The 25903-nt window shown below is 38.0% G+C and overlaps 1 protein-coding gene across 1 annotated transcript in view; it reads left to right on the forward strand.

Moving 5' to 3' along the window:
* LOC122816231 (piezo-type mechanosensitive ion channel component 2-like) overlaps window positions 1-25903 on the forward strand; it is a 1381906-nt gene that overhangs the window by 365785 nt on the left and 990218 nt on the right. Inside the window, exons 11-12 of the mRNA XM_044088974.1 lie at window positions 7712-7823; window positions 22897-23078. Of these exons, the coding sequence (XP_043944909.1) occupies window positions 7712-7823; window positions 22897-23078 (294 nt within the window). The remainder of the gene's footprint in view (window positions 1-7711; window positions 7824-22896; window positions 23079-25903) is intronic.

Genomic DNA, 25903 nt, shown 5'->3' on the forward strand with positions numbered 1-25903 from the left:
TTTCAAGGAGGCCCATCCCTCCTTCGGAACAAGGAATTTATAATCTTGGTATGCACTGATTTTTATAAATCATTTGGGGAGCATGAATCGTCCTACTTGTTTTAAGGTCCATAACGATTCTTTCCATGGCTTTGCAGATGAAGCTAGTCAAGCTTATCAGCCTATAATTCCCAGGGTTGGTTGATGGTCCCCCTTTGTGCAGAGTGCTTACTGTTGCTGTCCTCCAGTCTGCCAGAACATAGCAAGTTCTCAGGCTGTGGTTAAACAGAGATCCAAGTGGGCCTGCTAGGTCATGTTTTAAGTTGTTTAAAAGGCAACCTGGAATATTAACTGGTCTCACTGATGTGTATTTTTGACCTTGGAGAGCGCCGAGATGGCCTGCTGTCTTGAGATAATAGGCTGAGGAATGGTGGCAGGTGTACTTTGGGAGATGACTGGAGGGGACAGGAGAGGTAAAGTTTTCTCTAAGTCTGTCAGCAACCAGGTTGGCTATTACCTTCAGTTGAGTATGAGTAGTGCCATCCACAACCAGTTCAGTGTATAGCTGGGTATTCCCTTTTAGATTTTTGATCTAGTTAAAGAATGCCTTGTAATTATCCTTAACTAGGGAAGCTATTATTGCATCATAATTAGCTTTGGAGGACTTGACAAGATCTCTGATTTGTTTGTTTAAGCTAGAGAGGCAGTTCCCTCTTGTTCTTGTACATTAGTTTCTTTTTCTTGTTGCATAGCCTGTTTATACTGCGGGTCCACTAGGGTGGCTTGTTTTTTCTGCAAGACCTGGTTTAATCCTGGCAGGTGCAGCCAATTCTATGCAACTGCTTAAGTGGTTATACAAGGCATTGGTGTACACCTCTGTATAGGAGTCAGTGTTAACTCTGTTTGAGGGGGCTTTGAAACTTCTTATACCATTACTTAGTAGAGGGTAGCTTGTCTAAGAGAAATTTTTAAGCATGTTTGAGCTTGATGGGGTATCTGGTCTTATAATTACGTCAAATGAGACTGATTTATGGTCCAATCTTACCAGGGAGGACAGCACACAAGGGGATGCTGCAATGCTCTCTCATGTTAGTGAGTATTTTGTCCAGGGCATTTGAGCCTCTTGTGGGTGTGCTGGCTAGCTGATCCAGAGCATTTGCATTGACAAAGTCCAAGAACCTCTGAGCCAGCATGTTTGTGGTTTTGTATCTTTCCCATTCGATGGTAGGATAATTAAAATTACTAGTGAGTAAGGTGTTGGGGCTTTATGGCAAGTGACTCCAGTAAGAACAGGTATGTGGTATACTTTTCCTGTTTCATGGTGGGGGGCCTATAGCTATCTATGATGTGGTAGGGGGCTTTGCTTATAGTTGATTGGACATGGTGTAGCTCAAGGAAGTATACTGTTTGACCAGTATTGAGGTGTATTTATCCTTAATGAAGATGGATACGCCTCCTGCTTTTGTTCTTTCGCACTCAATTTGTGGTCTAAATGTATGCAGCAGTACCTTCAGTTCATCTAGGGAGGATTTTGTTATGTTGGAAGGTTTATTATTTTGACACTACCTAAAAAAGGCACAACAGGGGTGGCTAATGTCTTTGCCAGTATCTGAAAGCCTAGAGGAGACAGGTGCAGACCATCTCAGGCAAAGCAGTGTGGCCTGTTGACCATGTCTTCCCAAGATGACAGATACTGGATCCCCTTGGACTGACACCAGAAGCTGAGACAATTGTTAAAGTCAATCATTTTTTGTTTCTGTTGTGGCTAGGCTTATACCTGCCTGTGACACATAATGAGAGCTTAGTCATGTCTGTCTTCATGTAGTCCGGTGAGGTATGTCTCAAGTCATTTATCCCCATATGGACTATGAGAGTCATACCGGTACTTGTGCTTGAATGACTTGAGTGCTTGAATGACTTCATGGATCCTGGCACCTAACAGGCAGCTATCCATAACCTGTTTCTTATCCAGCCTGGTGAGGGGAACATCCGTGTGTCTCACAATGGAGTCACCTATGACCAATACATTAGGTTGTGTGGTGCAATGCCTTATGGACTTATTTGTTGAGACACTGGTGTGTGTGTCATTATGTGTTGTGGTTGTTTTTTTGCAATGTTACGTGTGTAAGTGGTTTCCATTTGGGAGGCCTCTGATCTTTTGGTAAGTTACTAGTGAGTACCTCCATATATGTAGGTTTCTATATATGTCATGTCCTTACTTAGTGTGGGAAGTTTGTGTGTGCTGACAACCTGTTTGACATTCAATTTGTCCTTATGTGAGAGTCTTGCCTCCAATTTCATAGTGTAGCTACATCTCTCACATAAAGTGTTTGTTTCAAGAGAAATTGGTTGTCAGTGTACATAAGACAATTGCTACATTGCCTCAGGATGCCCATGTCTATCAGGCTGGCCAGAGAGATGATGAGAAACTGCCTGTCCATGATAACAGGCTCTTACTGTATGTTTCATTAGGGACAGGAATGGGTTAATTTGACACGCCTGTGCTGGTAGCACCGAGACTACAAACCTATTCTTTGTTTAGGCTAAGGTTGATCAATAAGGCAATGCTGCTCAGTGCACAACTGAGTTGCTTCTAGAGCAACAGAAAAGTTTGGAAGGGTGTCACTGACAGCTGTCTAGGGAAAAATGGAGCTTCTAGGCTTTTGTGTCTATACATGGGAACTGCCAGCCGCTTCACAAAGAATAGTCCCATGCAAACACGGGGCTTATATACAAGCAAAGAGAAACACGTTTTAAGCTAACTGCCAATCAGGAAAGCACATAATAAGTCTTCCACCAGTAATCTCCAACCCAGACAGGTTAGATCAGCACACTTCTGCCACAAGGGTGTAGAAAAACACCTTCTTAAAATAGAATAGTTGGTTTGGAGCCCAGTTTTAACAAAACCACACAAACCTCCTACAATAGCCCTACAATTAACAGATACAATGTAATACACTGCAATCAACTACTTAAAGCAGCAGCAGACAATACAGTTTTTTTTTAAACTGCTAAAGTACAGTCACAGTATATAAGAGAAGTGCAAAAAGATACTTAGAGCCCCTTTATGTGCTTCCCAGCTCAGACAGACTTGGTAACTACTGCCACTAGATGAATAATCACAATCCTCCTAATGTAAAAGCAGTGAAATGCTACCACAAGTAAACTTAAAAGATACAAAATGCTGCCACAAACAAACTTAAAGATACGGATACTGCAGTATATTTTAAGCAGCATATAAAACTGTGATTATTCAATAAAAGTCTTTGCTTTATATAAATGAGCCAAGAGGCACTCAATTGTACAAAATTTATAAAGGCACTTGAAACACGATAAACTGATTAAGAAGTCCTCCAGCCAACAGCATATAAAATTACATGCAGAAATCTCATGTGTCTCCCCAACCTAAACAGACCAGGCTAAATCCCAGTGCACTAGATGGAAAATCCACTGACCTCTTGATGTAAAAACAAATGCTTGCTAGAGTGTAAAAATATGCTACTTTATCCAACCAGCTAGGTAGAAAATGAATTCAGAGCAAGTAAATCGGTAGAATAGACAATGAGAGGCAAAATGCACTTTTTCAATAGAAGTACAAGGAAAGGCAAAGAAATAATTCAAGATATCAAGGAAAGGGAGGAGCTTATTAAGCTCAATTTACAGTAAGGGCAGCTTAAAATCACCAGGTTTAAAAAGCAAATCAACAAAGGGGAGGGTGGATAGGAAAAACTAGCAGGGAATCACCAGCACTGCTTTGGTTCATGCAGCAGGCTTGAAATATTTTCAGAAAAGGATAAAGGCCTAGAAATTCACTCATACAATATAACCAATGAAAATACATGTGAAATGTGCAACCTAGCTGATTTAAGTGTCTATCTCCGACATAGAACAAAAATGCCAGGGCAAGCAGATTTCTTAAAACAGAAAACGAAATAGAGCAAGTAAAACAGAATGTAACTTTATCACTCACAGACAAGAAAATATATGTTTACTTTCCTAACCCAGCAGGGAATCACCAGCAGTGCTTTGGTTTATGCAGGCTTGAAATCTTTTCAGAAGACAAATACCTCTGTGGCATAGAATTGGAATAGACGGGGGCACTTGCTTTCAATGGGGGTATGGGGATGGATCTGATTGATGAGACGTCACTTGTGGAAGTGGGAGACACAGCCTCAGTAGATACTCACTGCACACCAACCTTATTGTCCATATCAGCCATTTTTGCTAGAGAATTATAGGATTTACAGGAAAATAAACAGTCCTCAGTGAATGACAGCACCTCTCCTGCCAGTCAGCACTCACTTTCAGGGTAGGAAGCTTCTGTGGATACTGTCTAATCCCAGTGTGACATAACGCTGGAGGTGTCATTCATGATGGAGAAGAGTACTTTGCTTATATTCCCAGGTTTTTGGAAACTTGCACAGAATTTTCCAGTAAGAGCATATGCAGCTAACTGAGTTAGAGATGCTGCAATATTACTGAAATTCTACTTCCTTGCTATTTCTCTCTTTAGTTTTCTGACATACTGAAACAATCTTGTCGTTGTCTTTAGCTTTTGAACTTGATCTTGTATATAGCTGAATCTGATTGATTGGATCAGTTTAGCAACAGTTTTCTCTGTTTAGGCATGATTTGTTTTTAAGATAAGGATTATTTCTGAAGAATCCATACTAGCTCTTTTTTTCTTACATAGTTTGTTGATTTTACAATTTCAACAATGACGCTTCTTCTTAGGCGGCTTCCCAAAGTCTCTGTCATGTATGCATTTCTGGCTTGGATATTCGCAATATTAAAATTATCGTTCATTGTGGCTGAACTAAGATTTACTTTAGTCCAAAAAAACAAAACAATGGTCAGGATTTTTTTTTTATGTTTTGAGAGTTTTAGACTTAATGAATATTCCGTGCATCAGTGAGTGAGAGTTGTGCAATATGATGGCTCACTTTCATTGTGCAGAAGCATATTAGATGGGAACTTCCTGAATGCCTTAGACTGGTTAAAATATTATGCATTTGAATGGATGGGGGTAATGTAATGTGATTGGTTCATCATGATGCGTAGAATGTATTTGATAGGTGCAATTTTTCTTTAGAATGATGTCCACTTTGTGAAAAAAAAAATATTTTAATTAGTGGAGGAAATGTCATGAATGGCTTATTTGGAATATGAAGTGTTTGATAGGTTCTCAATATACTTTTTAAAGAGTTATGCTATGATTAGTAAACAAGTCTGGTCTGAAGAAGTGGTCATTCCATTCCTGAAAGTGCTAATGTCAATAAATGTTTTATCTTGTTAATTCAGTCATGTTTCAGTTCATCCTGCTTTTGATTTACTAATATTTATTTTTATTTTTTCTGCTTTTGTTTAGTGGGAATGTCCTACTGGGTACTATACCCATTTTCAGTGGAGGTCTGGGGAGAAAAGTACCAAGAAAAGCTGATGTACAATATAGCAAAGTTTAAATAAGGTCTAAAGAAAGGTGTCAACAAAAATACTTATATTCTACCCTAATTCATTTTGTTTATACAATCCAGTAAATAATTAAGCATTTGCTATTATTATGGCCTGTTTGGATGGTTAAAATCTCCAACAGGAATATTGCTACTTTCTATGTTTGTTATAAACTACTGACAAAGTATGCATGCTATGGAATAAACACAGAAGGTTTTCTGTATTGCTAAATATATTAAATTGTTATTTACCTGCATCAATTTTTATACATAGGAGTTCCAGTTCTGAATTATTTGTTAACTGTTAGCCTAACTTTTAAGTCCATCCAGTGCTAGAGTCTCATCTGACTCATGTAGTGACCCCATTACCAGCCAGCACCATCCACAGAGATCACTGGGAAAGTAGCGAACAGAAAAACATTGCCAGGTCTTTCTTTTGTGTCACACACACACACACACACACACACACACACACACACACACACACACACACACACACACACACACACACACACACACACACCTCTATGGACAATTTAGAGTTACCGATCTAAATATCTGTGGGTTGTAGAAGGACACTAGAGAAAACATATGTGAACACAGGAAAGACATGCAGACTCTACACAGAGGGCACCCCAGCAGAGAACCAAGCTAAAGACCCTCTTTCCAGGAAATGACTACTCACATCACCATCATGCTGCCCAGTGTTTTAGTTTTATAAAAATACTGAAACAGTGCCACCTGTTCTTTTTTACCTACATGAATGAAAGGAGGTGATCCTGGTAAACCTGGTATTAAATCAATATTTTTAACCCATTTTAGAACATTTCATTCTTTGTGTAGTATTTTTATTTTACTTTGTGCATGTTAACATTGGCCTTAACATTGCCTCAAGATGAAAGTAAGCATGCAGATGTCAATAACCACACTACAAACTTGATTGGAGAAAATGATCATATGTTTATTATGCTAGCCAGGTCAAATCATAGCCAATTCCAAAAATAAATATCAACCATAGATCAAATCAAACATTCAGATATTTGCAAAGGACAGAACTTGGAAAGAAGCAAAATAATCACACCATTAAACATTGCATACATTCCCTGTAAAATGTTCAACCAGCACCAATGACTGAAGGGATCTGCACCCAACCAGCCACCATGAATCCCCTGACTGCAGTCAGCCAATGCCACTGGCTGAAAAGAATCTGCAACCTGTGGGGCCCAGGTTGTGGCTCCAAGCCTACACATTACACCATGGGGTGGCACACCCATAGAGGACACAGCTGTCCAAATAAATACCCTCAACCAAGCCAGGCCCAGCCCTTGCAAAATTAGCCTTCCAATTCTGCCCTTCCACCTACATGGCTGTGACACCTATCCCATCATCCATACCACTTGCTAGAGAAGGCAAAAACCTGAAAAAAAGAAAAGAAAAGAAAAATAGTAGGAAAAATAGAAATTCCATCCTAACCCATAGTGTGATCAGTTTTATAGGTGAGCAGGTTCCTGTTTTCATTATGCTGGGTACAGCACTTTTTGCTTTTACAAGGAAGGGCAAGGGGTGAGTGTTCCATTCTGTTCTGCTTTGTGTCCTACTTAAAAAAAGGACTTAGCCTAGCTACTTCTTTCCTTTTATCCTACCCCTTACTAACCAACTACATTTTCATAGTCCTCCTCCCCTTTCTGTTCCTATCCCTACTCCAACCTTTCTGTCGCAACCCCCCCCCCCCCTCTGCATGCTACCTCCAGTGATACCTTGGCCCACTCTCATACACATTTAATTAGTACTTTTTAAAGAATAGTTAGAGATGTCATTATGTACAGATGTGGTCCTCCGTCTGATATTAATATGACAAGTAGATTAATAAGAAGCTTTACTGCATGGAACAGCACAGCACTTGGTGAATAACATAGTCATCTCCATTGCTGCCATGGCATCTGCACCAGTACTGCAAATGACTTTACAATTATATAACAGGTAGTCCTGCAGTGGCCTGCTGAGAGGCTTTTTCTAAGTGACTGTGATATTATGGCAACATATTTAAAGTGGAACGAAATGTGGAACAGAAGGAAATGTGTTAGCTAGTAGATAGAATGTTGCCTTACACAAAACACTAATGTGAGTAAAATAAGTAGAAGTTATTGTGCAATGCATTATGGGAATTTATAAGTCTATTATTCTGCAGTGCTGATGCGGTTTAGTTTATTAATCTTTACGTTATATTAACCAAGTACATTATAGCCATATGCTTCATTTTGTCTCCTGTGTTTTTTTCACAGCTATTCTATGCATTTACATTTTGGTTACTTTTGAGACAACAACAGACTGAACAGCATGAGCTGTCCAAAGGTCAAGAGGAGGAGCTTAAAGCAATTGCTGTGGAGGAACCAGGTACATGAATGCTCTCATTTCATTTAAAACGCCATATTATCTTCAGTGCTGCATAAGTGGTTGCCCTACAGATGTTTATGGTCTGAGCAGTTTTGTTAAGACACACACAGATGATGCAGACATAAAAACAGTGTGATTACTGTTTCAAAGTATCTGGGGAATCCAGCAGCATTGTAAATGTATGAACAGTACTACAAACCCTTCATTGTCAAACAAATGGTGTAACACCAACCACAAGCTGTTTATTTGGAACTATCCATGAAATAGACTTGTCACTGTACATTATAGTGTCACCTATGGAAAGATAGTGCAACTGTAGTCCTTCTTTATAGGTTCATAGGTTCATACTAGGCTATCTGCCCTAGGGCATTTATAAGCCTAGCCAGAATGTGTTTGGCTTTCGCCACCCATTTTAAATTTATTTTGTTATGCCCTTTTTCGAGGTTAGTATACTGTGCCTCTGTCTAACAGTGACACAGAAGTGATACCCAGGGTAAACCTACGATCTCCCATCCACTCATCAAGATTCCTCTTGAAGAGAGTCAATGAGGGACTCTGCCTAACCTGGACTGGGATTTTATTCCAGAGTGAAGGGAGCCTCTGGGTTATGAATCTGTCCCTCCAGCATGTCCTATTTATTTCAGTGCTGAGGTTCAAGTCTCGAGCACGTAGCTTCGATGGGATTTGGATTTTCTGAGGTGCAGCATGTCCATTAATTCGTGTTGGACATGGCTTTATACGTCAGGCACAGATCGCCTCTGAACAGGCGGTATGCCACTGAGTAGAGCTGGAGTTTCTTTAACTGGGCAGCATATGGCATCTGTTTGAGCCCTTTGATCCTCTTGGTGAGGTACTTTTGGTGTCTTTCCAGTTGCTGCAGGTGTCTGGTAAGGTACATCCCAAAAGGGGCATTGTACTCAATTATGGGCCTGATGAGGGATGAGTAAAGAGGCACGATGATGTCCCCTGATCTAGATGTGAATCCCTTCATGATTAGGTGGGCTATATAAAATGTTTTTCTAACCACTTTGGCCACGTGGTTGTCAAATGAGAGATTGCTATCAACTTGGGTCCCCAGGTCCCTAATTACTTCTTCTGTACTTAATGGATTACCACCTATGTGGTAATTTGTGGGCACTTTGTTTTGCCAAAGGGGATGACTATACACTTTTGGCATTTAGCTTGAGGCCATGGCTCTGGCACCAGTTGTCTGTTTCTATGAGGCCCTTTTGGAGGATGCTTGTGTCGGCTGGAGAGTCGATTATGGCGCCCAGTTTGCAGTCATCTGCGAACTTGGTCAGCCACAGTCCTTCCATGTTGGCCTGTACCTCCAAGAAATATATACCGAACAAGAGAGGTCCCAGGACTGAGCCTTGTGGGACACCACTTGTAACTGGTTTGGAGTCTGACATGGCTCCAGCAATTCTAACCATGTGGGTTCTGTCCTTGAGCCAGTTTGCAATCCATCTAGTGACATAGGGGTTTATATTTAAGCTGGTGAGCTTATCTATAATGCCCGAGTGGGGTATTGTATCGAAGGCTTTTGCGAGGTCCAGGTAGGCTGTGTGGACCACCTTTCCCTCGTCAGTGGCCTTGGTGACTGTTTCAAAGAAATCAACCAGGTTTAAGAGGCAGGATCTGCCCTTAACAAAGCCGAACTGGGTAGGATCCAGTGTTTGTAGGTCCCCAATATCTTTATTTATGAGGTCCATGATGATCCTTTCCATAGCTTTGCAGACCAAGCTAGTCAGGCTTATGGGGCGATAGTTTCCAGGATCCGTTGAGGCATCACCTTTATGGAGAGGGACCACTGTTGCTGTACGCCACTCTTTGGGCACATATCCTGTAGTAAGGCTGAGATTGAACAGTAGTGTTATGTTTGGGTTTAGCTCTTCTTGGAGTTCATGTAGGATGCAGCCCGGGACACCGTCTGGTCCCATTGATGCTGTGTTTTTTGCTTTGGAGAGGGCGGCTCTTACCCGAGCATATGAGATGTCAGGGGGGCAGCACTCTGCTGGGATAGATATTTGCCCTTTTGGTGGGGAGGGGGGGAGAAGTTTGCGCTGAACCTGTCAGCTAGGATGTTGGCAACGTCTGTGGGTTCGGTGTATTTTTTGTCATTTTGGACTAATTATGAGCATATCTGGGAATTACCACCCAGGTTCCTAACATAACTAAAGAAAGCCTTAGAAGGCCAAAGTCAAGTGTACTTTGGCACTGCTGGAAAAAGTGCACAAGAAGTAGTTTTGCATGCCGCTATGATCACTTTTTGCCTCAGAATGCAGTAAAATACTTGGTGCTTTCATTTACAATTAGAGATAATTGTACAGGAGATAAAGGGATCATGGAGTAATCAGTAAAGAATGGTGAGGATGAAAAACTTCTAATACAACCAAGGGGTGAACTTCATAGGTAGGATTCAGAGAAAATATTGCCATGGCTCTGTTACTGTTTTGCTGAGAAATGCAATCCAGAGATATTTGTTTATTATAAAGCAGTTGCATATTGTGCAGTTGGGTATTTTAAATGTGAGGTGTGGGAAATCTTATTAGTGACTATTATATATGTTAAAGTAAGAAAGTACTACTTACAAGTAGTGTAGCCAGGCTTTTTGTTAGGCTGAAATAAATCAAGTTAAAGTTTATATAATGTTATGGGCTGTTGGAGTGTGGGTTATAAATGTGCATTGATCATATTATATGTATAGTTGATATAGTAGTTTCCATTTTTATAGAGGTGGATGTCTAGATTTAACAGCCTTGGTTTAAGCTGTAGACCAAGGGCTTTTAAGCAAATAGGTCTAAATAAGACAAAATGATGAACAGCATGGAAATAGCATCTCCTAAGTATGGAAAGTCATTACCTAGTTTTTCCATTACTAGATGCTTTCAGTGGGAGACAGGAAGTTTACACGTGCAAGAAATCTTGAGAGATCTGAACAGCATTTTCTGAGTGAAATCTACAGATGATTTTTTTCATTCATTTAGAATGTTACTAAGTTGCTAACTTTTTTCATTTACCAACTGTTTTTTTACTTGGAGATGAGCAGTGTGAGTCCGCATAGGCAAGCATTTAATCATAAGCTTTCCGAACACTGTGCGGAGTAAAATGTTAAGTGCAGTGTAACATTTAAAGGCACACTGGTAAGCAGTTCAATGAAAAATTAAGTTTGAAACAGAAAGTGAAAAAGTTATATTGCTAGCTGCCTTCCCAGCAGACTTGGTTCTTTAATGCATTTAATATAATGGTGCAAAATTTGGTGTATATAAAAGTAGCTAGTGAATGTTTTTCTTATGGCTAAAAGTTTACGAATGTTGAAAATATGCAAGCTCTTTTTCACATTTGATAGGAGAATAGAGATAAAAACAGAGAGCAATCAGCATATGTGGGACCACTGGCTGTTACATCACTTTAGTAACCTTATTTTGTAAGTAATACCTGTGGGTGTGCTGCCAAATGGGGGCAGTTCCTATCTGAAGGAATAAACTGTTTGAGCTTGTACTTAGTTTTTATGTGTTTGTAAATTAAAAAGGGAGTCGTGCTGTTGAGTGTTTTCATTGAAGCAATAAGTCTTAAAATGTGACATAGGTTCAAATGGAGACTAGAAGAAGCAACTGCATAAGAGATCTGCCTGACAAACATTGATATTGAGTTTGTGTATTTAAGGTAAAAGTCTGAAGTATGCATTCAAAAGAATGGTCACATGTAATAAGTGGTAGTAATAGCATTTTATCATAAAGGCTACTGAGTCAATATCATGGAATGAAAATGACCTTACCGGCATAGACAAAAGGCAAGCCGTTTTGAATTATATTAAGAAATGTATGGTGCAAACAAAGCTCCTCATTAGCACTCTTCAAGAAAAATCTTGATGATTGGATGGGAGATAGGAATTTCACCCCGGGGATCACTTCTGTGGCTCTGCTTGACAGGGGCACAGGAAAATAATTTTCTTGGGTGGCAAAAGCCAGGGTACCGTTTGGCTAGGCTTATATAGGCCCTAGGGCCAATAGCCTAGTACCTACCTATGAACCTATGAAAGAACCACATTGAGCAAAAGCTCATTAAGAGCTTATTTGTATGTCTCTGAATTCAGGACTGTACACTTAGAGTAACTGAGCTAGTATTCCTCATACCAATCAATGCAGTGCTGTTTTACAGGCATCTGCAACCCCCCCCCCACACACACACACACAGACACACACATGCATACCCATCCACCCACACTCTCAGACACATACACCCATGCATATATGTGCAAGCAGCATGACAATTCCAAGTATTTCCCTATATACACATGCTCATGCACTTACCTACTGTGGTTCTAACAGCTTGATATCTGCTAGAGACATTCATGTATGTGAACTATCAAATGATGGCATACATTTTTATCTCTTAACTCCCCAAATAGTTTAGTAAAGCTTTTCCTTAATTCCCTCTACTATGCTATTCCATTCCTAGTGAAGTGACATGGCTAATTTGCATTAGCCCCTTCCACAAACAACTGAATTTGCATGTGTCTTTTATCAGAGTGACTGCTATGGTGCCACAACCTGCAGTTCTTCTACTGCTATAGTGCTACAGCAGTCTTTGAAACATCTACATAACGCACTGGCAGTCCTGCAGGAAACAGGATTACACAGTGAATTGTGTGTTTTTGAATCCTGGGCTATAACTCTTTATTTGAAGTTATGCTCATTAACACATACTCAAATCCTTGGACATAAGTAATAGATTTTAATTATGGTGCGGGGTGATTTAATGATTTCTAGTGTTTTATGTTGGTTTTGCTGCGTTTTCTTCAGTTTAATAATGTTATAATAGGAATTGTTGAATACATTTGTTATTTTGTTTTATTTATAGCTATATATTTTCTGATAGAATCTGCAATGAATGGTTGTGAATGAAGAAATGAAAATCATATAGAAAAACTAAGTACTGTAATTGCACAGGGCTATCTACAGGCCATTAAGATGGAAATATAAAAATCAAGCATATCTTTAAGCACATCTTACTATCAATTTATTTGTTTTAAAAAGTTTAAAGTTTCTGTTGATATATGTCAACCATGTCATTCATTTCAAGAATATGTAGTTTCTTCATTGTACCTAACAGGGATGGGGCAGAGGAGATACAAACGTAAAAGAACGTAAATTAAACAGGATAGTGTTTACAGATGTTGTAGTGCAAATTGGAATTCTACCTAAATCACTACAGAAACTTCTCTAGTCCATAAGAGAAAGCCAAAATGAATCTAATATTTTATATCTTCTAGTGAAACATCAAATGTTATCTTAAAGTTTAGCTGTCAGAAATAAAATGAAATTAACTGTAAAATACTCTGGCCTTACAGCACATAATCTTTGGCCTTGATTACACTCGAATAACTCAGGTTCAGCTATCATCCTGGGTATAGAAGGAACTGATTGGTCAAGGAGTGACCAGCTAAGTTCAGCTTGCTCTTCCCAGGAAAAGGCATTCAGTGAGATCGTACAAAAACATATGGAGGAAGGCAAAGTACTGTGTTTGAGTACATGGGACTAAGAGGCATGAGCCAGACAGACAGTGTTGACACTCCAGATAAGGACTGCTGACATGCAATATGCCATCTTTCAAGTGAGGCATTAAACTGAAGTCATATTTGCTCAAGTTTGTGAGCTGTAAAACATCCCATGGCATGTATTGAAGAGAGAATGGGAATTTTCCCTAGTGCTGTGACCAAATTTCCCCTAATCAACTTTAGTACCATCTTGTGTCTACCCTGAAAAGAAGCTGCTGTACTAGTGGGACTAACCTGGTCAACAAATTGTAAACATAAACAAAACTAACCAAATTGCTCTTGGTTAATATTGTCATGAAAACATACAAATTAGTATACACACACACACACACACACACACACACACACACACACACACACACACACACACATATATGCACTGTAATAGCCAGTGTACACTTAAATATTATAGAAAAGCAAGAGCTAAACATTTTGCTTTACACAATAATGCAACCTCAGGAGTATAACTTCACTTAAGAATCCCAGTATGCAGCACACTGTCTCATGCAAAACTTGTTGTCCAGGTCCAACCAGTGGACCAACTCATGTCTTCTTGTTCTCCAGCCCCTGAAGTAGTCAAGTTGACCAGAGCTGTTCCTGTCCCAGCAGCTACTCCAGCGTATGGGATGCTAGTCAAACCTGGGTCACTGGTAGAAAAACCAGGCCATTATTCCTTTTTACCAGTGGAGCTGGCTCAGGAACACACTGCCCTATTCTGCAGATATTACCCCAGGTTTCTTGGACTGGGGCTTCCATGCTGATATTACCCCAGACTTTTCGGACTGGTGCTAGGATTTCCACATTGATACTAACCTAGGTTTCTAGGACTGAAGCTATGATTTCCACACTCATACTGCTCCATGTTTCTAGATTTCTAGATATGAGTTCCATAGATAAGAAATATATTCAGGTAGTGGTGGATTATGCTGCTAGGTACCCAGAAGCTGTGGCTCTGTCCTCCCAGTGATGCTGAGAAATGCTTTGCTGGACATTTTAAGCAGGGTAGGTTTTCTTAGTGAAACACTGATGGATAGGTGTGCCAATTTATGTCAAACCTGGTGGCATGTTTGTAGAAGTGCTGTGGGGTAAATCACCTAAAGACCCCACCACCACCACCATCCACAGACAAATGGTCTGGTGGAGAGGTTTAACTCTACACTGACGACCATGTTGAGGCAAGGGATATGCTCCATCTCCCCTTTGCATAAAGTTATGTGCCCCAGGAATCCACAAGTTTTTCACCCTTTGAATTATTGCTTTGTTACAGGGTAAGGGGTATGGGGGGGGGTCCCTAGCTTTATTCTGTGGTGAGTGGGAAGTAAGTGTGATTCCTACAAGGAGTCTGCAGTGAAGTCTGTCCTTAACCTTAGAACTAGGACTAGGCAGCTCATGGGGGTGACTCAGGAGTAACTAACAGAAGCACAACAGAAACAATATGTCTGGTATGACTGGATAACCAGAGTCAGAGAGTACTCTGTAGGGTAACAGGTGATGGTTTTTATTACTGTGAGAAGTAACCAGTTGCAGGCAGACTGACAGGCAAATTTCACTATTGTCAAAAAGGTGAATGATGTCAACTACATGATCTGGCAGGCAGAAGGCCAAAGCGTAAATTCAACTATATTAACATGGGAAAGCCCCATCATGACAAAGATGCCCAGTAATTAGTATTTGCAGTGAGTTGCAGGAAGAGCTGGGATATTGGGAGGTAGACCTCCTCAATTATATTTAATTTGACACTTCACTGGATGGAGTAAATCTCTCCCCATAAATTATCCCTAACCAGGATCAGAAAATCCAAGCAGTATTGCATGGATTTGGTAATATGTTTACTGGTAGGCCATGATGTACCCAAGTAGTGCAGCACCACGTAGACATGGGACCCCAGTGACCAATTAAAACAATCGCCCTACAAAATGCCTGAAACTGTGAGACAGGCTCTGAAAGGAAACTGAAGGACATGTTTAACTGGGAGTAATTTAGGAGTCCATCAGTCCCTGGGCCTCAGCAGTGGTATTTGTACCAAAGGAATACAGGAAACCAAAAATGATCACACAATGTCAGATGCTTACCCCATGCCCATGACAGATGAAAATTTACAGCAGCTGGGTGGGGACAAGTACTGGTTAGTACTCTTGACACCTGTAGCCAAGGAGAGGTCAATGTTTATGGTCTATTTTGGTTTTATTAGTCTACATAAATACTTTTTCATATGAAGAATGCCTCAACAACATTCCACTGGTTGGTGGGTCACATCCTAGCATTGTACAGACTGCAAAGGGCAGATCTAGCTGTCAAGGCTAAGAAGCATCAAGTGGATATATCAGAGGTGTCTTATCTAAGTCATAGAGTGGGTGGTCGAAAGATTAGACCAGAACCGGCCAAGGTCGAGACTATTCAGATGTGGCCCATCCCTACTACCAAGAAACAGGTACTGGCATTCTTAGGGACAGCAAGGTATTATAAGAAGTTTATTCCTCAGTATAGTACAATAGCTACTCCCCTTCCAGACCTAACAAGGAAAAATAGACCAGATAATGTTGTGTTGACACCAACCTGTGAGCAGGCATTTCAAAAGTTCAAAAAAGCTCTTAGTGGACCCCTGTATTATCTAGCCCTGATTATAGTTAAGAATTAATTGTACAACTTTAGCATGTGCTTTAGCGTGAGAAACCTTAATTTTAGGTTAGATAGTGCCTATAGGTACATCTGTCATTGTGGAGCAATTATTCCTTCTTTAGGGTTAAACTGTGTATTTTGAAGATATACATAATTTTGTGTGTTTGTTCCAAGTTAACAGGAGATGGAGGAGGGTTGTATTTAATTTTTTTTGCTTTCATTAAAACAAAAAGGCTTGAAAATATGACATAGGTTCAAATGAAGATGAGAAGAAACAGCTGTACAAAAGATCAGCCTGACAAACATTAGCATATGCATGTAAAACAAAAGATGGAAATAGACCTTCAAAAAATGGTCATGTATAATAGGTGGAACAATGGCTATACTGTCCATATTATCCTGGAATGTGAATGGCCTTACAAATATAGATAAAAAGGAAAGAGTACTGAATTACGTTAAGAAAATAGCAATGCTGCAGGAAACGTGTAAGATACTGGCAAGGGGAGATTACAATGCCATGTTTTATATTCCACCGAAAACTGCTATTATGGAGCATAAGAAAATTTTGTGAAAAATAATCAGCTTTAAGCAGGGAATATTATTTATAGCTGGGGACTGTAATTAGATTTGCAATAGTGAAGATGTATCAGGGAGACCTAGAAGGGACAATATAACAAAAGAGTGTAGATTTATGAAGAAATTTATGGAAATATTTGGTATGGAAGATGTGAATTCAGCAATAGGAAATCTGATAGAATTTACGTATTATTCCCCAAGGTACAATATCTGGGCTAGACTAGATAGAAATTATATTTCTTAGGAACATGTGCATCTAATTGAAAGCTTAAACGCATCCAATAACTATTGATGATCATGTACCAAAAAAACTAAGATGAAAATGCAAGATAATGAAGTAAAACTAAAAAGTTGGCATTTTCCCACATACCTGTTAAAAAGAAAGAAATGTAAGTAATGGATAGTGCAAATTATTTGAGATTTATTAGGGAATATAGAAACATCTTCAGAAGTTATAGCTAGTGATAGGGATAAAATGAAATTAGAATTTAAAAATAGGGTTGAAATAAAAGAGGATGAGATAAGGTTAAGAAGAAATAGAAATTAATTAGAGGGACTAGCAAAGATTAAAGTATTGCTGAAAAAAAGGAATATCACAGAACAAGAGAAGCAAATTGTAGAGTGCCTAAAGAGAAGATAAGGATAATATGCATGAGTTTGGAAAAATTGCAGTTAAGCAACTATTTTTTGTTAACAACTCTGGAGTACAAAAACTTTTAGCACAACAGAATGTTGAAAGGTTTGTTGCTAAACTTAGGGAACATATAACAAGAAAAATAACCAGAGATCCTGTAGATGTTTTAGAGATATTCCAGACATTTTATAAAAACTTGTATAAAGCAGAGAAATGTGGAAATCATGAAAAAGTACAAATGGAAACATTTATGAAATAGTTAAATATGCCATGGTTAGAGGCAGATGAGGCTCAACGATTAACAGTTAAGATAGGAAGTGATGAGATAAAAACAGTGATGTATAAAATCAGCCTTTAGGAAAGTCTCCAGAAACAGATGATATTCATGTGGAAGTTTGAAAGTTAGGAAGGAAGAAAGAAAGAAATATCTGGAAGATTTTGTCAAACAGTATTTTAAAAGGAGGGGGGAGGCACCAACATCTTAGAAGAAACTGTTGTGGCTGTGTTACCTAAAACTGGCAAAGACCCATCAGACCCCACTTCATATAGACCTATTTCAGTTTTAAACCACTATTATAAAGTGTTTATGTCTATACTAGCTAAAATAATGGAAAAGATGTTGCCAGAATTTATATAAATGAATCAGTGTGGTTTTGTGGAGATGAGGCAAAAATTTGACAACATTAATAGAACAATGATGATACAGAGGGAAGCAGAATGTAAGAATGTACCTCTGTTGTTGGTGGGTCTTGATGCAGAGAAAGCATTTGACAAGAGTAACCTGGGATTTTATGAGTAGGACATTGGAAGCATTTGCACTCCATGATACAATAATAAGGCAAATTAAAAAGAAATATGAAGGATCAGAGGGAAAAAAATTAAGATAAGCTGTGTTAGAACAAGGGAACCAGGCAGGGTTGTCTTCTTTCCCCTTTGCTGTTTGCTTTATATTTAGAGCCACTGGCAAAGACAATAAGGGTCTCATAAATACAAGGATATAACTGGTATGGTAATCAAGAAAAGTTGGCTTTATTTGCAGATGATATTATTTTGTACCTGATAAAGCCAGAAAAGGACATCTGAGTGTTGTGGAACATTTTGAGACAGTTTCAAGTCTTTTGGGATATAAAATTAACAAAGGCTATAGCCATACATTATGTACTCACACAGGAATTGGTTCAGCAATACCCATATTTATGAGGGCATCATAAGATGAAGTATTTAGGAATATGGATTATAAAGGCTTCTGTTATGGCAGCTAAGGATATGTGGGAAGAGAATAAACCAAAGATAATAAAGAATTGAAAAACTGGAAACTCGTATTTATGGATATGGATAGTAAGATACAAGCAGTGAAAATGTTTTTAGTCCCTTTAGTCTTGTATATGGGTCAGGCATACGTTTATGAACCCAAGGGAAGTTGTGGACATAAATTAATAAAGAATCAAAGGAATTTATCTGGGATGGAAAGGGGGCAAGAGTTAAGTGGGATAAGCTGATACTTCCAATAGAACAAGGTGCTTTAGGTTTACCTGATTTGAATGGATATTTTAGAACTACACAGTTAAGGTTCATATACATAATACAAGCAGTAGGTTGTAATTAAAAGTGGAAAGGGGTGATGATGAAGTGGGGGAAATTCAAGAAATAGAGAGAGTGAGATTTTGTATGCAGATCCTTAAGGAGAATAATAACAACCACACAAAATATTCTATTCACAAAAGAGCAGAAAATATTTTAATTACTAAGTCAATACAAGAATGCAGAAAGGAGATTTTACCAATAGGGATGACTGCAAGTAAGGGTACATAAAATAGCAAGATGGAGCTAGAATTTACTGGAAAAACTTGGCAAAAGAACCAAGATATTGGGAGCAAACAACTCAAGCAGGAAAGGTAATAGAGTGGGATGAGGCCAAGAAGATATTTGGATTGCAAGCTAGAGACTGCCTTCCCTGCCAGGATGGATTGATCTTAGAGTACAGGCAAATAGAAAGGGATAGGGGAATTTTAAGTGAAATACCTACTCTAGTAGAGTTTATAGCTGAATCTAGAAAGGAAGCAGCTGTTAAAAAGCAATAACTAGTACAGCTTATAAAATAGTGCATGATAACTATAAGAAGAGGAGGTTAGAAAAGACTGGGATGAGAGATTGGAAAAGCAATTTACAAGAAAACAATGGGAAAACATATGTATAGTTCACAAGTATGCAACCAAGTGCAAAAGGTTTGAGATCTTTGCTTGAAAGTGTTTGCATAAGTATGTTTATACTCCAAGCAGACTTCAAAGAATTTTTCCACAGCTACGTGGCAAATGTTGGAGGTGTGATGGAGATGAAAGAGGTAACTAGGAACATGTTTTGGGAGTGTAATGAGTTGGCAGATATTATAAATTCCCTAAAGAGTACTCTGTCAGAAATATTGAGTGAGCAAATGACTGTAAGTAATGGAATGATTCCTTTGAGCTGAAATACAGGATCTAAATTGCGTAGACATAGTAAGACCTTATTAAGTTTAATTCAGTTAGCTGCCAAAAAGCAATTACTAGAAAATGGATAGCAAAGTCAGCACCAGCTGTATTTGAGGTATTGAATATTATAAAAGAGATAAAAAATAGAAGAGGGATCTTTAGAAAAGGGAAGGAAAAATTACATGAAGTAAATGAAAACTGCGGAAACAATACATGCATAATAATATTCTGGAGGAGGAGGAGTGAGGTTTAAGGGAAGGGAAGAATTAAGAATTTTTTTGTAATATTGGAATGATGATAGCAGCAAAGAAAATATATGTGATATATATTGTATTTAAATGGAAAATGTTATAATGTTTTTTCTGTTAATGTATTTGCCTATGTCTTAAGTGTAATTTAATTAAGGTGTTTAAAGAAAGAATTAATTGTACAACTAAATGATTCTAACCATGGGGTGGGGCTATGCTGCAGTAGGGAGACGAACACACTATTGTGTACTTGAGTTGCAAACTTCATCCCAAGGAGGAATCTTATGCAGCTATAGAGAAATAATGACTGGGTACAGTCTGGATTTTGCAAAAAGCTACATCTCTACCTGTATGGCTGAAAGTTCACTATCTTTACAGACTGTAACAGTTTTACAGGGCTTCACAGAACCGGTGGGAAGAATGAATGCTTCTAGATGGAGTTTAACCCTGCACTCCTATAACACAGGTGTAGTAGTGCCAACAGTAATGAAGATGGGTTACCTGGAAACAATATAGGATAATTTACCAAAATACTGCACCCTTGTCTCATACTTAATTTCTCAGGAGATGAAAACATAGTGAAGTTTCTTGAGGGTGAATGCAAACCCAAGGGTAATGCTAGGCTAAAAGAAAAACAATTTTGAAGTTAGTGTAATGCCAGACTACATAAAACAGAATGTTTTTTTTTTTTTCTCTCATGTTTATCTCCTGTTTGTTTTTCTCATGGCTTGGAATGTAAGACTTTGTTTTCTTTAATGTCAAATAACAGGGAATGTCTGTGATACATGTTGAATTTCCAGATGTGTTGGCAATCTTGTTCATTTAACAAAGATGAAAGACCAATGACATCCTATTGCTATAATTACTTGTCTCTAAGACACTGAGTGGAATTCAGGACACCTTGGCAGATGTTATAACAAATTAACTGATTTTATGACTTGCTTTCCCACCAACAGGAAAAAATAAAGAAGGAGATGTTGATACTGTCTTGTTTGTGTGCAACAATCTATGAGTACTAGTTACTTATCAAGGGTCAGTATTTCTGTAATAAGTTAGACAATACCTTTTTGCCTTTTAGTTGACTTGTTTGTGTGTACCAATCTATATATATTTTATTTTGTATTTGCAATATTTAATTTATTAGTTTAGTAAAGGTAACATATTTGCCTATAAGTTCTTGTGGCTGTTTTTTTATTTATTATTGAAATTGGTACATATGGTTAAGGCTGTGAGCTGTAGATCCTGTGGTACAGGGATTGATTCTCCAGTCCTCATTTGCCTACTGTGTGACTTTGAGTAAGTCACTCCAGAAATTGCCTTTGGGTCACCCCTGAAAAGGGACTGCGTCCAGTGGGTTCTACGTGGTTAACAAATGGGTATCATTAAGCTTGTGAATGCTCAGTCACCCTTACCCAAGCTATAGCTCAATAAATAAGTGGTATCAAATATATTTTTTCACTATCATTTGGGTGCTTATATCTTTACTATATATACACTACTATATGCTTTGCTAGTCTATGGTGCTTATCCAGGAGAGACTTGCATTAATTGGTGTAGTTCATATTTGGCTTGATTATAGAGCAACCAGTGACTGAAAGTCTCTGGCTTTTCACAGACTGTTGGCAGTTCTAGCAAAGCAGGAAGATGGCTGGTTCTACCAACCTTCCCTGGGAATTGTGTGTGTGTGAAAATAATAGTTTGTTTGAAAGGCAGTTCTGTAGATAATGGGGTACTGAAAGGGGTTGATTCACAGAGAGGCAGAGATGAAAGTTTCAGCTCTGTAAGTGGCCTCTGGGCATCCCCACCTGGATGTGGTTGTTGGAAGACCACGCCCAGTACAGCAGGGCATATTCCTTTTAGGATCTTGCAGCCAGATTTGTAAACTAGCTGATGAACCACACCTGTGTGCACATTCATGCTAATACTTCGCCCTTGGTTGCTAATGATGGGATTCAAGCCCCATTGGTGTCAGCCCAGTGTCACATCCAGTGGTAGTGGTTACAGCTCACATTCACATCTGTTGGCAGTGGTGCCACTCAGTCTCCCCTTGCATTTTGTTTGAAGTTGTTGAATAGATGATTAATATATGTTAGTAGATGCAGAGTTATTTCGATGCGGAGGTGCAGTTACTATATAGTGTATTTTGTCCTTGAGTCCTTCTTCTAAGTAAGACATACTGGAATTATGGGACTGTTAAATAAAAGTGTAGACTTTTGTAACCTTTCTTAGCTTCTCTACAGGAGATTGACACCCATTTTATCAGGTTCTTCTAAATCACATTTGTTTGAAAATGCACTTGTTATAGGTCATCTGATTGTAACTGATTACTGATTGTGCAAGATCATTGTTCATTGCATTGGCAAGTTTTTCTTTTTCTCGTTGTGCAACCATTGAGTTAACATATATAATTAAGAGGGTTGCTGGGGGCAACCCTCACAGAAATGTTTTTTCCAACAAGAATGGCTGGTTTGCAGGGAAGCTGAGCGTTGAATCAGCTGGGATTGAGGAAATGGTTTATGAATATTTGTCTCTTGATGATCGCTCATAGACAAAGTGTCACGTGTAGCTGTTTGTAATGTTTTTCAGTAAAATGACTTTCTCACATTATACTAAGCTGTTTCCACATTGGATTAATTTAATTTCATTCCAAGGTTGTGTAACACCATACTGTGCACTTTTGTCATACTGTATTCTGTGACTTCATGGTGTTACATATGGGATCCTACATTGTTTTATGTCTCCTAATACCTGAGCTACTTCATGCTTTATTATATCTTATTTTTCTGTGTTGACTTGCTTTATGTCATTCTGTATTATAAAATAATCACTCTAACTGCAAAAATACTTCATCATATCGTGTCAGGGAGATTACAGCAATAAAAATGTACTCAAATGATCCACCAATCCATGTTCCCCAACAAAGTAAGAAAACTGAAACAAGTAGCATATATCTTTTTTTAACTTATAGGTGCCAGCCAGCATGATGAGACTCTGATTGAAATTCTCGGCTCCTTAGTGAAAGGATTATTGGTGAAATACTGGATCTATTTTTGCTGCGCTATGTTTTTCATAGTTAGCTTTAATGGCAAAGTTGTGGTTTACAAAATTCTCTACATCATGCTGTTTCTCTTCTGTGTGGTACTGTATCAGGTAAGCAGACACTTCATCTATTATTGTTTGTAATTTATTTATAATGTAATGATTGAAAAACAAAAAAATTCTCAGAAAATGGTTTTATTTGGTTGTTCTTCATGAGATACAAAAAAGTGTAGTGGAATCTAGCTTCATTCAATTCTGAACATCCCAGCTCATCACAGGATACATAAAGGGCAAAGGTAGCACCAGAAGACAACATAATGTTCTGTTTGCTGTATTGTGATATTCTATTTCTTCAACTATGTTTAACTTTGATAGTTAATTAATTACTTGGTTTATTTACTGTGCTCTTAAGTTGTGATATTGTATGTGTACATTTCTGTAATTTTGAGTATGTCTGCAATTGCCAAGATAAACAGATGTCTGCAGCAGAAACCATGTGAAGGGACTAAAAGCACATAAATAAAAGTTGTGTACTTACCAAAATGACAGATATAGAAGAAAGCTAATGAAAATTATGTATTTACTATAAAAACAAAACAGTGTAAGAAACTTCTCTGTGTGGAAGATTTTAAGTCCATATATCTCCAGTTAATCACTGTATATTAATCAGATCCGACAAGTGTAGTAGAAGTAGAGAACTTAAACTTGTCTTAAGTCAAAAAAAAAAAATATATATATATATATATATATATATATATATATATATATATATAAAATTGTACAGAATTACTAAATATTCGAAATTAATCCAGGCAAGGCAGGCAGTCTGTTTCCAGTCGAAAATCATGTATTAAGTACACAGACAAGCGATCCAAGTAAAACAAAAATAGAGTAATAGTTTCCTCACAAGCTTTCTAAATATATATATATATATATATATATATATATATATATATATATATATATATATATACTTTTTATCAGGTAAGGGAGTGGTTTATTGTGTTGTAAAACAAAGTGTTATTGGTACACATTAAATTCACATCCCTTCCCCATCAGTGTGACATTTGAGCTGGTCCTGCCCTACTTAGTAGCTGTCATAATAATATAACCCTTATGTACTTTAAATAAAATTTATAATGATGTTGTACCTCTTATTTAACCAGATTATTAAGTAGATTATTAAGTCTGTGATTTCATCCAAGACAGTATACTACATGGCTGGAAATATATCAACCTTAGTCCATTTGGCAATCAAAAAATATATATAAACATATACATATACAATTTGCATGTAACAAATCAATTGTAAAAATCATATTCTATTTTCATAACCTATTATTAACAAAGATCGCTTTCGTCCTTCTAGACTTCTTCAGGTCTGTGTACAAGAACCCTAAAAACTATCTATAAAAATATTATTGTATAATTAGTTAGTATTGTTATTGCACATCATTTTGAATAAAGTGGAAAAAAGAACCAGAAAAAGAAAAAAAATAATACAAAAAAAATGTTTGATGATGGAAATAAAATATACAGTTAAATTACAACTGATTTAAAATGGTATTTAAAACCAACTGGTAGAATAAAATAAAATAAAATTAGTCATGTAAACAAAGTGGCAGTTGTCTAAGTTCCAGTACACTTTTAATTGAACAGTAGTAGTTTAGTCCGGGCTTTCTAAAAGATTTCAGTTTTAATTGCTACATGAGTTCATGTTTCTCCAGAATATTCAAGATGGCTCCTTCAAGATCACCCATGTCTGTGCGATCCAAGATCTGGAACTTAAATGCATCACATTCATTGCACTGTGCCCTGTAAATTATTTTTGTCATGTTACAGTCACCCCCTGCACTGGTCTTAATGATTTTCTTTAAGTAAGGGCAATAAAAACTATCACCTTGCTGCATAGATATACAAAATGTACAATTATTTTCACATCTTTTAGTGTTTCTCTCATATGGTCTAGGTTTGAATTCACCAAAACTTCCAATGTTCCTGGCCTTCCTATAAACAAAGGATGGGGCTTCATCTAAGATGTTAATCAGAAAAGGGTTTCCTGTAACAATGTCCCAGTTTTCTTCAATAACATTTTTGATACTGTGATAATCCAAAGTGTATGTCAGGATGCAGCTATTTTTGCATTTATTATACTCTGTGGAATTTCTTAACCTTCTCCTACTGGGGAGGTTGAGTGAAGGTGCTTCAGTCCTTTTCAGTTCTCTAATGGGTTCCAGGATGTTTTTTAACATCTGACTTTCATAATCTCTCACTAGAAAATCATGCTCTTAAGTTGTTCAGGTTTCTCAAAAATGGCTCCATCTCTGTGGTAATTCTAGCTAATCTATAGCCCTGGGACTTCACTACATTATACCTGTTTTTTGTAGGATGTAGACTTTTACTGTGGTGTAATAAGTTAACCCTTGTTGGTTTTCTGAATAGATCAGTGGTGATTCTGTTATTGTTGGTGTCCTTGGAAATCTGCATATCTAAGAAAGTGGTTGAAGTATAGCTATGGGAAGAGGTAAACTTCAGGAAGGGGGTTGTTTGATTGAGGTAAGTGATAAAATCTCCAAGCTGCAAGGTATCACCTTCCCACACAATAAAGATGTCATCAATAAAACGTAAATAGCGTGTGATATGCTTCATGTAGTCTGTGTTGTTTAACACAAAGTCCTCCTCCCACTTGCCCAGGGCTATGTTAGCTATGCTGGGAGCCATGGCAGCCCCCATTGCTGTACCAGTTTTTTTGTTTGTAGTGTTTGCCATTGAAAGTAAAGAAATTGAAGTCCAGTACAAGATTAATGAGCTTGCTTAAATTTTGTAGTTGTCTGTGTACCTTGATTATGTTTCTTAAAAGACTCCATAGCTGCTGTCATACAGTAATTGTGAGGGAGCACTGTGTACAAGGAGGGTCTATGTTATATGTTCGAATG

The sequence above is a fragment of the Protopterus annectens genome, chromosome 12.part0, assembly GCF_019279795.1.
Source record: "Protopterus annectens isolate FY-2018-M chromosome 12.part0, PAN1.0, whole genome shotgun sequence".
Taxonomy (NCBI): domain Eukaryota; kingdom Metazoa; phylum Chordata; order Ceratodontiformes; family Protopteridae; genus Protopterus; species Protopterus annectens.